At 34.0% G+C, this 12,733-nt stretch overlaps 1 protein-coding gene across 1 annotated transcript in view; it reads right to left on the reverse strand.

The window, feature by feature from the left end:
• Positions 1–12,733, reverse strand: part of SMARCA1 (SWI/SNF related, matrix associated, actin dependent regulator of chromatin, subfamily a, member 1) — a 36,721-nt gene that overhangs the window by 6,379 nt on the left and 17,609 nt on the right. The window contains 8 exon segments of the mRNA XM_029997187.2: positions 3,901–4,113; positions 4,310–4,428; positions 5,411–5,543; positions 7,109–7,231; positions 9,673–9,786; positions 9,994–10,104; positions 11,322–11,441; positions 12,067–12,215. Of these exon segments, the coding sequence (XP_029853047.1) occupies positions 3,901–4,113; positions 4,310–4,428; positions 5,411–5,543; positions 7,109–7,231; positions 9,673–9,786; positions 9,994–10,104; positions 11,322–11,441; positions 12,067–12,215 (1,082 nt within the window).

Below are 12,733 nucleotides of genomic sequence, written 5' to 3' on the forward strand. Positions count from 1 at the left end.
GCTGGAAACATTCCAATCTCATCCATGTAGTTTTGCAAACAGAGTATTGTAAGAGTCATTTCTACCACATCTATGTAAAAGTAAGCCCACATCCCAGCACAGGTTCAACCACAAATTAGGGCAGCCTTCTTGTGCCCTGGAATGTGACAGTCCTGCTGGAGCTAAAATACTCTCACTTCAACCAATAAAAACCCAGAAATTCCACCCACACAACAGTTTTTAGATAAAAAGGCAACAAGTCTGAGAAAACTTGAGTGTAAGCCATCCCAACATACATTGCACCCCCAAACATAGAACCAAAGAGAGGCTCTGTCCCCAAAACCCACACTCTATAGACGAATAGAGATGATAAAAGACTTAAGTAGAAAGATGATTGTCAATATGTCAGAAGCATTGTACATCATTTAAATTTGGGTACATTGCACTCAGACTTAGGAGCTGTAGGTAAAGACTGATGGCAAGTTGTCATCTGTCAGCTAGATCTTTTCTAGTATATGAGAAACTAGTTTGTGTTAAATTCAAAACAAGCAATTAATCAGAAAGGACTAAGAAATAACCTTGATCCATTTGCCTAAGGCACTAAGAAAAATCCTCCTCTTTCCTGGGGAAAAATGCTTGCATAAATACATACATTTATTAAAGTGTGCAGGTCCATGGTTAAGACTATCCAGATGGACTACTACTCCAGAACGACATGCTATGGACAGAGCATGGACTCAGAACAATTTTCTCTGGAGAATCACAGAAACAGTTGACAATAAGATGTGACATGCACACAGGTTTCTTCTACGCCTACCATCAGAAAGAATCTGCATGATTAATCCTACATTGAGCTACTGAAATCTCAATATGGACTGATCCATTCCATTTTATTACTATAAAAATACACTTAAGAGTTTAAAATGCCTTGCACCTTTAGAGATGAGATTTTATTCAGTGTGGCCTGACACTTTTCTCTTTAGGATGGAAAGAGAGATGTACTTTGCTCACCCCTTCATAGCTATAAAGACTAGTATTGCAATAAATAAGATGGGAGCACTGAACCATCACCTTCTGCATGACTGAGGCCAGAGATGCTGACTTGGGAGTGAAAGCAGTCCTAAGCTCTGTCAACAGGCCCATATATTTCTGTATGTACAAAGGAGTTATTTGTCTTATACTGGGTAGGGTTTGCAAAAAGGTAAAAGAGAATATGCATAATTTATGACTTCAGAAAACAAACACATGATTCACTGTGGCCATGATATTTTGCATTCTTTCTGCATGGACAGAAATAAAAGAACAATAACAACTAAACCTGTAAATTTAAACCTCTGTGCCGAGTTAAAAAAAAAAAAAAAATACATACATACAATTTTAGGCACTCTCAACCTCTTTGAAAACTTACATTTTGGGTAAACCATTTGGGTTTGGAATAAATAAATGAAGCAGAACTTTTGTTTTCCAAAGAGAAATCTTCAGAAGAAACAAATGAGAACATGGAAGAGAAATTAGCTATTTATATGGAATCCAAGAGACATCTAGTGGTTAGTAGAACACAAAGTTTTCTCAAAGAGCCTGGTAAGTCCTTTTCAGAATTATGACACCCTTTCTATCTTGTTTCCTATCAGTTTGAATGATCGCATGTGAGTTTCAGTATTCTAAGAAGCTTTATCCACTTTCACTGAAGTTATTATTTACCCATTTATAAAGATTTGTAATTATACTTGGTTCACTATCCTTAGTATCAATTGACTTTCCAGCACATTTCTTCATAAAAATTACTAACCTAGTGCAAAATGGACCCATAGAAATTAACACTTCCACAAATCTCAGGATATTTGAATACATAAAATATATCAGCAATTGGCAGTTAGAAATTACTAAACTATATGTATCATGACAATTTAAAACACTTAAAATTAAACACACGTTGAAAGTGAAAGATTACTTCAGCTTTGTGTTTTCATACTATTCTTTTTCAAGTGTGTAATAGCAGAAAACCTAAAAATATTAATATTAAAGGATGGAAATTTAAGAGAAAACATAAGCCAAAAGATTCACTATATTCTCAATGCCTCAATTTCAGCATTAGACGCCACAGAACATATTTCTATACTTTAGCAAATGATTCCTATTCCCTTTAAAAAGAAAATTATACTGAACATAAGGATCTGCAAGAAGATTTAAATTGAATATTTAACTCTACCCTTGACTTAACTATACATCAACTAATATTAAATGTTGAGCTACATTTTTAATTTCTAGTACCCGTTTCTATGATTTACTTAAATGGATTCCTTCATAGACAACTTACAAGAAACTTCATACTAGACTAAATATTGGAGGTTTCTCTCTTCATGGACATAATTTTAAAATCTGGTATTTCTTCAGACATTTTAGCAAGTAAAGCTTGTAATTCTTTTTAATTAAGGGCTAACTGCTGCACTATCCAGAAACACTTTAATTGCTGAAATATCAAGTACAAATGGTATTGCATAATTATAAGTAGCACTGGGAAAAGCAAATATTCCCACCTGTTCAAATATACATTTTAATTATTTTATCTTATGTTTTATTTATTCTTAGTACAGTACCCAGAACTCTGAAAGAACATTTTATAAACAAACCCCGAGGCCAGGAAATGAAGACAGTAAACAATAATGCATAGTGGTTCTGCAACTGCTAGACTAAACTACAAAAAAGCTCCAGATTTGTATACAAAATGACATTTAAGTTACATGACTGCAGCATAGCATTCAATTAGAAATTTGCTTACAAGACAATGGGGACAATCTATGACAGCTGTATAAGGGACAGTGTGCTCCACTCTTTTGTATCAGCCATGACCAATATGGTTTTGTATTCAATCAGAAAAAAAAAAAAAAATTCCAGCTCTTACTCATTGGAAGTGAGTAAGATGAAGTTATTTCGGTATTATAAAAAAAAATTTTGACGTACATTTTTCCCATATAAATATGTTCACATGAAAATGCATGTGTGTGTTTCTTAAATAAGGTACACAGACTTACAAATTTTACTCATAAGAAAAAGGAACTGAATCAGGGGAGATCTGAGCAAAAATTCCAGGGCAGAGCTAAGAGCTTTTTATCATTAAGAGTCCCATATTCTAAGGTTGGTACCTACACAGCTTATTATTTGCAACCACCAAAGCTTCTGTTAGTGTTATCAGTTCCCGCTTAATGACTAAATTAAAAAAGAATTACTCTGCTCTTCAAACAGAAAGGAAAAAAAAAAACCCAGCTGAAATTCAGAGTACTAGCCTACTTGCTATCAAACTTGTATTATATTCTCTAAGTATGAACAAAATCTTCAGAAAAGTATAACGAAAAAAAAAATTTAAGCACTTGCATGTGATATTCACAACTTATTCACAACTACAAAGGGCATTTTAAACCAATTGCTTCAATGATTAATTCTTACATGAATCACTAAATTTCCTCATGCTTTTAGAAATGAAGTACCCATGTTAGGAAAGCTGTTCTTTTCTCCCAGTATATATTTCAGATGTTTTCAATCTTTAATATTGTCCAATAATTCTGAAAAGCAATCATATTTTAAGAGACATTGTTTGGTAAAACTTTTAGTTTGCAATAAAAGTAACAAGGATATTTGTAAGGATAGGCTACCTCTTGCATTAATCCCTTTGGGTAACATGGAACTTCAGCTTGGCAGGTTTTCTAATCTGTTTGTTTCAGCTGTACTGTGGTGTTTGCTGTACTAAGGGAAAAGGTTATTGTATTAAAAACTAGAAATAAAAATAAAAACTGAAGTTATTCTTTCAGCACTTGTCTCCTAGACTCCAATATTCTGGCACAAATCCAAATTTTATGGGATGGTGCTTTAAAAAAGGAACAAAATACTTCATATGATGACTTACTCCATGTAACTGATACCTACCATTGCAGTTCTAGATTTGATAAACCAGTCAAATCTGAACTGAGGAGCATTGCGCACACACTGCCTTAGTTCCTCATACACATTTTCTTTGTCGAAGCCCATCTTGTGTAACATGCATATCAAAAATCTGTCTTCCTCTTCTGTGTAATTTTTCCCTTTGTTTGTTCCATATTGAATACGCAACTGATGAAAAGGTGCTTTATACCTTGCAATCTAAATGCAAAATAAAAATAAGGACTATTAAACTTACAATATTACATCAAGGATTTATTACATATTAGTGTAGATTACTGTTACATGGTATACTACATATGCTATATATATATAGCACTCCCACACTCAACTATTCCTTTTCTGAAGGGATTTGGAAGAAGTCAGCTAGAGAAAACAAAAAACCTGCGATGATTACTTTGGCATCGAGGGCTTTCTTGATACTGATCCTCCGTTGAATTCGTGCCTCTCCTCGTTCAATTTGAGCCATAATCCTCTCAATGTCCTGTAGTTCATTACAACGTTCCCAGAAAACAGCTAAAAATACAAAACATATTTTGTAAAATAAAATCTTTTCTTCTACTCTTACTACTTTACTCAGTTGAGGCACTCCAGCAAAAGAAAGGAATGCAGTTTGTGATCCCGTTAAATCTTAAAAGATTTGATAATACTCTCCCTTTTACTATTGTAGCCAAGAAATAAACTTGCACAGACACTTTATTCAATGTCTTCAAAAGTTAACAGTAAGCAAAGGTTTAGTAACAACTGTAGCGAAGTTAATGTTCAACATAATTAACTGTAATCATGTAAAACTGAAAAAATTACTTTTGAGAATAGCTTTTTGTAACAACGGTGAAGCAGGCTAGAGCTGCTAGTCTAGCCGCAAAACATTCATATTTTAGTTTTCACTAGCTATCTCTAAGGTCAGAGACTACTTAGTCTATCTGTTTTAAAAGCTAGTAACTTGTAGTTTCTCCAGTGACATCTTTTTGCTAACCCAAAATAAATGCAACACTTTGAAGGGAACTCTGGTGGAGCTCTTCCTTTTTAAGCTATAGGAAGAACATTGCAAAGTTCAATTTTATGAAGGGTTTTAGTAAAATTAAATCCAAGGATGAAAGAGGAAGACTCCTGTACAAATTAAAGGGCATTGTATAAATATAAAAAACAAAGATACAGTGTACTAGCTAAAACAGCAGATATACTCACAGCGTAAAGAATCATGTTGCCACTACAAGGGAACTTCATGGTTCCACAAGATTATGTTACCAATGTATATTAGCTATGCCAAGTTCTAAATTTTGACTAAGGAGGGATAAAGGCAGCTGAATGCCTATTTATATGCTGCAAATTCAACCTTTTTAACAGAATTAAGTCTTCTGAAAAGAACCATCATGTACTTTTTTAAAAAAATTCTTATACAGATCCAAATTGTATGTCTTGTAATTTTAAAAGAACATGTAGCAAAAATGATGGTGATACCACGTGATTAAGAAATACATTTCAAAATATCACAAACCTGAATACTCAATGACCTCCTCAGGTGACTTTCCTTCCACTTCACGGGCAATATTGTCTATATCATCACGACCATATTTCTCATTAGCTTTAATAAATTGGTTAAAATCTCTTTTATTCCAGTTTGTAAAACCCTGTAAGCAGCAAGAGATCAAGAAAGCATTACTAGGTAGAAGGGAAACATTTTGCAAAATTTTGTCTTATGTATGTATCATCTACTCCAACTGGCAAAGCCTCCGCAATGTCACAGTTACAGTGGTTAATGGTCTTTCAGGATTTCCATAAACTTGTATTAACCAGGATTTATTACTGAATCATTAAAGTCTAAAGAGTTATTTTTGTGCATGATTCCACATGCATTAGTAAGAGCTTTTTACTTTTCTTTCTTTTTAAACTTTTTACGTGGTATTTCTCCAAAGAAACAAGCTCAATGACAGGTTACTGTAATTTTATTTAAGTCACGCTTCAGCAGATACAAGCAACAAATGTCTTAGGAGTATAGGGTGCACCAATGCAAGTGTCATTACAAGTTCTTAGAGTAGTGCAAGTATCTTAAGCAAGAGCTCCTACTTCAGACGTTTACAAACCTTGAACCAGACAAACAGTTGGATGAAAGCATAAGTATGTCAAGAAACAACCTCTAGTCCAAAAAAGATGCAATCAAATGGAAACTCTATAGCACTGTCAAACAAAATTTGTTATGTACCGAAGAAATGAATCCAAAACTGAACAACAGTTAAGTGAGATGCAATGCACAAAAACATCATCCAAGAATGAGACATTACAATTTAAAGACAGGGAAAGGAGAAAACATCAAGAATAAACAAACAAGAAAATCACATGCCTGAACATGAATTTGTACTGCATTGAGTTTCTTTCATCACAGAAATACATTTACAAGGAACTCTGTCAGTTCTCCAGCTGAATAAGCTCACTCCACAATTAGATAGCATCTTTACAAGTCTAATATAGACAATACAAACATTTCTTTTTAATCATTAACAGAAGTACTGACATGCATATCAGCACCAGTTTAAATATTTCCTCTGCTATATTAATAGTCAAATTGTGACCTTGCAAATTTCTTCTCAAGGTACACTATGCCCAATTCTTTTACAGAAAATTTTCTGAATCAAAAAATCCTGTTACTTTTGAGACACACCTTTCTCCTTAACAATTAGCTTTTAATAAGCCTGCTGAGTAGGATAACAGTCCAAAAAGTCAGGAAACTAGCAAGCAAACAGGGATTCAGTCCCGGTATAAAAGGAACACGCCTAACAACCCAACTGCGACAAAATTCATGGATGTGACACGTCTTATACATTTCTGTAAATACTGTATATGTTGATAGAAGCTTGTCCTCTCTAATTCAAACCCTTTTTGATAAAAAAACATGCGAGGTAGATGCATATACAATAAACCCACTAACTGGATTTCTGCGTGTATTGCTGGGTAGTGCATCTACTCTACAAGTCCTTGCCTCAGAAACGTTGTAGACATGCAAGGAAATAGTAGGTGACCAAGACAAACTTGTTCAAGGACAGGAAAGGTCCCTCAAAGCAAAACCAAGCAAAATCATTACATGTTGCATGCTTTCTTCTTCCTATAACATCAGTGTATATTTATCATTATTAATATTTATATTCCATACCAGTAAAAAAAAAAATATGATTAAATACTTCAGCTGGTTTTATTTTACCTGTGTTAGCAGCTTTTCTTTCTCTTCAGTTTCCTCAGTATTCAGAGGCATAGACTCATCTATCTTCTTTTGTTCCTCTTTTTGTACCTGAGCTGCATTTGGGAGGTCAGGATTCCTGGGGACCTAAAAACAGGGGTATCAATAAGCAGCAGTGCAGCAATGTTATTAAAGAGACTGTATGCTTTTCTATCAACCTTGGTTTACAATTTATAAGCAATTTATAATGTTAGATCTCAAAGGACTGATACAGTCCACATCCACTAAGTATTTGTTGTCACAGAACAAAAAAACCAGACCCAAACAACAACAACCAAAAAACCCCACCACCACCCCACACCTTGGCTACCCTGAAGAAGCCAAACTGTAATAAAAATATTTTTTAAAATAACTATCAGAATATTCTCATCAGTATCTACAAAATTGTTGCAAAACTGAAAATATTATCCTCCAAGACAAGTTGATGTATCAAATACTGTCATTTATCTATGCTTGTTCCTTCTTATCTCACAAGTTCTTAATGTAAAATTTATCTTCACCTGTAACAAAAGCATCCTATTCACTTTTTCTTTAAGAAAATTCAGTGAAAAACACTGTAGAACACATGTAAATGGTAAAAGACATTTTTTCCAACTATTACATATTAAAGCACCGATCTGTACAACAGTTACCAAATGCGTTTTACTTAGATTTGAATCATATTGCTTAAACCCTTCCTCTGAAAAGTAGGACTAGATTTTGTCCAATGTATGTTAAAATTTTGTTATGCCCTGTACCCACCACTTCTACACACAATGACTTAAGGATATTGTAAGAGGCAGAGCCTCACCTAGCGTAAGCTGTCACAGCTCACTGCTTTCAGTGGCACTATTCATTAGCTCTCTTAAACCCCTCAGTTTATAATGTTTTATAACTACAGTGAAACACTCACTTCTGCACACACTGCCAAAGTAAGGACAAGACAGACAACATCATGTAAACAAGGCCTAGCAACATTTTATCTGCCCGTCTCCACACTGACACCAATTTAATGTTTGTGACCTTTAAACTGTGTATTACAATTCCATGCCACACAACAGCAAACAGGTCAGAAATCAGTATCCAGTAAAGACTTTGCAGACCTTACATATTTCTGCAGCAAAAGGCAAAGGAAGTTAAGAGCTGGTTTTAACATCCGGCCAAGAAATTTTTTTGGCTTTGGTGGTTTAAGTTAAGACTAACGCATAAAGCTTCGTCTCTACCTATTTGATACCTTCTGATATTGTTTATGGCAGTCTTCAGTTTTAATAAAACTCTCTTCAGATGGAAAGTTATACTTCTGTTTCAAAGCAGAGCAAACGTAATCATATCTATCAGTTTCACCACCAGCAAACAGTCATACTAAGTTTTTAAGATAACAAGTATTCATGTTCGACCTATCTAGTCTGACAGATTTCATTAACAGGACTGAAATATCTCTTACATGCATATTGTCAACATTAGCAATTCTCTCATCCTTATTTGTTGGAGCATTAATTGAATAGTTTCCTTCCTGAAGCTAATTATAATTCCTTTCATTCTTATCTTAATTCTATCCTGCCATCTGCATAAAATTCTTTTTGCTATAAACTAGATTCTAAGACACCTTCTGCTTTTTCTTAAAAATGTGTTTTGCCAATATTAGTTCTACTCTTTTGCAATACCGATTTCCCATCCGTTGCTTTGTATGACAAGTTTATGTTCTCCAGCACATTTTATACATGATTTCTTCTTGCTGCAACCTGCCATGAAACATGGGGCTTTTTAAAGTAAGTTATATGTCTGGAAGTAGGGGATCCATTTGATTTACTCAGCCAATACTGGCGCAAGTAATGAAAGTCAACATCGAAACAGAATCCGTGTTTGCTTCTTGTCCAGTAATGTCAGCAGGGAAGAGGGAGAAATTCAGCTAAGGCATAGTAGGGAAACAAAAGTCTGTAGTCTGGTTTTCTTTTTGTAGTAGTAATATATCCAGACTTCTCCACACCTTTAAACATTTTAACTCCCAGCAAAATGCAAGGAAAATTGATGTAACTTTACATACCTTCATATCAACACCAAGTCAACTTCAATATTACCTTAAGTTACTTTCTGCACAAGATATACAAAAGCTATAATGAAAAAAAAATCATACCCTGGAAGGTGATCTTATATTAGCCAAAAATTATTTTCCCACCTTAGACCACATATCACACTTTTGTTTTTGAGAAGTATATGAAGCATCAGAACTGTCTTTCTTTTTTCTACTCTATTTTATTGTTAGGAACCCACCACAAAACACAAAGCTACACAGATATGAAATTTTTAATGAAGAAAGGAATAACAGATTGCTTTTTCTGTTCCGCAGTGGAACAGAAACAGGGTAATAGAGGTTTTAAGCCATTTCCTTCACAATGAGAAAAGCACTTTTCAAAAAATAAGACCAGTATAATATATTTTTTAGTTGCCATCTCATTTACTTCATTTATCTACTATCAAGGTTGCAGTAAATCTGCAGAGAGGAATACAAATACATTTCACTAATTTAAAAAAGGAAAAAAAAACATTACCTTATATCCTATAGTCTTACGATAATACAGAATTTCTTTTTCCAGAAGTTCAAATAACCGCGGTGGGAAGAACTGGAAATCCTGAATATTTGGTTGTTTTGGAGGTCGTGGAGCCTTCAAAAATACACAAATACATTAACATTAATTAAGCTTGATTTCTGTGCAATTAAACTGCCATAACTCAGCAGCAGTGGCAACCTATCACTTTGTAAATACGTTCATTTTATTACCAGTATAGGGTTAGAGCAGGGGATGCAACATTGAAGAGAAGAAGAGCAAAAGAACAACATAAAAAGTCCTCCATACTTGCCAAATTCTTACCTTTGGGACTTTTGGTTCGCTAACACGTAGGGCTTCTCTGAAATAAGCATCAACTGCATAATTAGCTTTGCGTTCTCGTTTTGGAGGTTCTATCCATTCCATCATGCTCAGCTACATGCAGAATAGAATAAAAAAATATTAACTGTGGTTTCCTAAAGTCACAAGAATAATGATTAATGTGACACTGCAAAACAGGAACGTATTTTTGCACAGCAAGTCTAACTGTTGTGCTCAACAATTTGGATACTACAACAGAGCTCAAAAATAAGCTAGAAATTATAGCCTATTTTAACACATAAAAGATAATACACAAGTAAGGCAGTGTGGTGGCATGGATAGATCCTTTTCCAGTATTCTACTTACTTCAGACACCTGAGTAAGGTTATGATTCCTTCTACCAAAACATAATGGAAGGACTGGGGACCTGGGCTCTGAATTCTAAAATATCTTGTGATATGAATGAATTGCTTCTCCTCTAAATATCACAATGAATAACCTCTACAGAGGCTACAACATTGGCCAAAAAAAAAAAAAAAAAATCCATTAGCAGCAAATTAATCTTAACTAAATTACTTGAATTAAAGTTACTACAGCATATTTCAAGACTATGCTGTATTTAGCTGGCTTCTTGTAATGAAATTATCAACAATAGAAAGAATCTTATGTATATACGCACACACCCCACTCTATTCTCATTAAATATTTTATTTTTCTAAATGTTTCTTCAAAATTGGTAAGAAACCTGGATTAGAAGGGCATTCAATAGTTAACAAATAACAGCTCACATATCTGATTCCAGGTAAGACCTTAAGGATATCTTGACTATACATCCCATACAAAACAGAGACACAGGGGTAACACTGTGGGACCCTGAGCAATACCTCTTGGTTTGGATGATCCTTCTACAACTAGGTAAATCGTTGTACAAACAGTTTGCATTAATGCTTGTGACTAAAACCTTCACTGCAAAAAAGACTTAAGTCCAAGTTCCACATATAAACTCATTATCAGGCCTGTTTTTTCCCCCTCAGTTATGTGGCAGTAAAATAATACTGACTGCAGCAGTATAGTAGGATGCAACATAGTATTTTTGCTGCAGAAATGATAAAATTTGAGCAATATTATCAGATTTTACCATGAAGAAAAACAGTGGGTCTGAAAGCTAATTTAACATAAAATCAGAATATTGATGCTTCTGCAGAGCTAAGTGAATTTTTCAGTAGCTCCTTACTTCTCTAAAATAACCTTTATAGCCATAGCATTTCTAGTATGGCCTTTACGCTTGCACCTCTAAACTAAAGTCTTAAAGACTAAAAAAAAAAAATTACCTTTTGTTTTTCTCTATAATCTTCACCTTCAAAGTTGTATAAGCTCATCTCTGTGTCCATAGTGAAATTTCGTAAGGAGCTCTCCCCCATTTTCTGCAATCGTTCATTCATTTCAGCTGTCTAAAAATACAGGAAGATACTTTTAGGCTCACTCAAGTTGTTTTATCTTTTCTGAAAATAACAGCTTTCATCATTATTAAAACATTCTCAATGTCTTTTTCTGCTTTAAACTTTTACTTCCATTTTTCTTGTAAGGAGAGACACGCCCATAGTGCTTTTCAATTTTGAACAATCTGACTCCAAGACTTTCCATTAAACTAAATTTATTATGTTGGGATGTAGCCCTACAACTGTATGATTTAACTTTTAAATTTACATGAAATTTATGCCCAGCTCTTTGGAGCTGAAATGGTAGTTCATTTTTCCACAGAGCTACCTATTCCCCACTAAAGCTCCATAAAGGTTTTGTATCTATTAGAATTGTTGGCATAAAATTTACATCTTTCTAAAAGCCCGAAACATAAGCAGCGCTTAGGATATTGTGCACACAGTCTGAACTCTGAAAATAGTTATAACTCACTAATTCTACTCCTTCAAAACTGTCATAAACTTTAAAATACTTACTAATAGTAAAGTAATAATTGGGCATTAAAATACATTTACATAATCAGATTTCATTTCTATTTTGTGCATATAGATTTAATGTTTGACACATTTCAAATTCCATCCAAAACTGTTCTCTAACCTTCTTTTCACCTCTTTCTAAAATAGTTGTTATATCTTCTTCTGTCAGCTCACTATCTTTGGAAGCAAAAACATGCGTGGCCCCATGCCGGATCATCTGCAGCATTTCATCTTTTGCCAGTTTGTTAGACTGTTGATCTATGAGCCTTCCTAAAATTAGAAGAAACATGTTGAAAGTTATAATACAAGAGTTCCAGAAGGACCATGTAAACAGTGGATTTTTTTTTAGTTCACTGGCAGAACAAGAAAGGAAAAACCACACAGAAAAAACTACATTTCACTTGAGCTGAAAATAAAAACAAATTGGGAACTTCAGGGGAAAATAAAAGAAACCAACAACTTTGGATCAAGCCATAACAAAGAATGTTTCACATTCAGATAATTCAAATTTTATGTTTAAGATCTTACTCTTACAAAGTTAGCTGAACTTTTAAGATCAACATCTTATTTCAAGATGAAAAATGACAAAGTATTCTGTAATAACCATTAAAAAATACTTAAGATTTTTAAACACTCACTTCACTGATTTCAACCCAAATCTCTGAATATTTTTCCCCAAATTCTAATTTCTGTCCCAAAATTTCACTTCTCATCTCTTTACAGACCATCAAAATTTTGACCATCATTCTTTCAGTAGCCCACCCTTTTGGAAATACAAACAACCTTAA

Source organism: Aquila chrysaetos, chromosome 21, assembly GCF_900496995.4.
Source record: "Aquila chrysaetos chrysaetos chromosome 21, bAquChr1.4, whole genome shotgun sequence".
Taxonomy (NCBI): Eukaryota; Metazoa; Chordata; class Aves; order Accipitriformes; family Accipitridae; genus Aquila; species Aquila chrysaetos.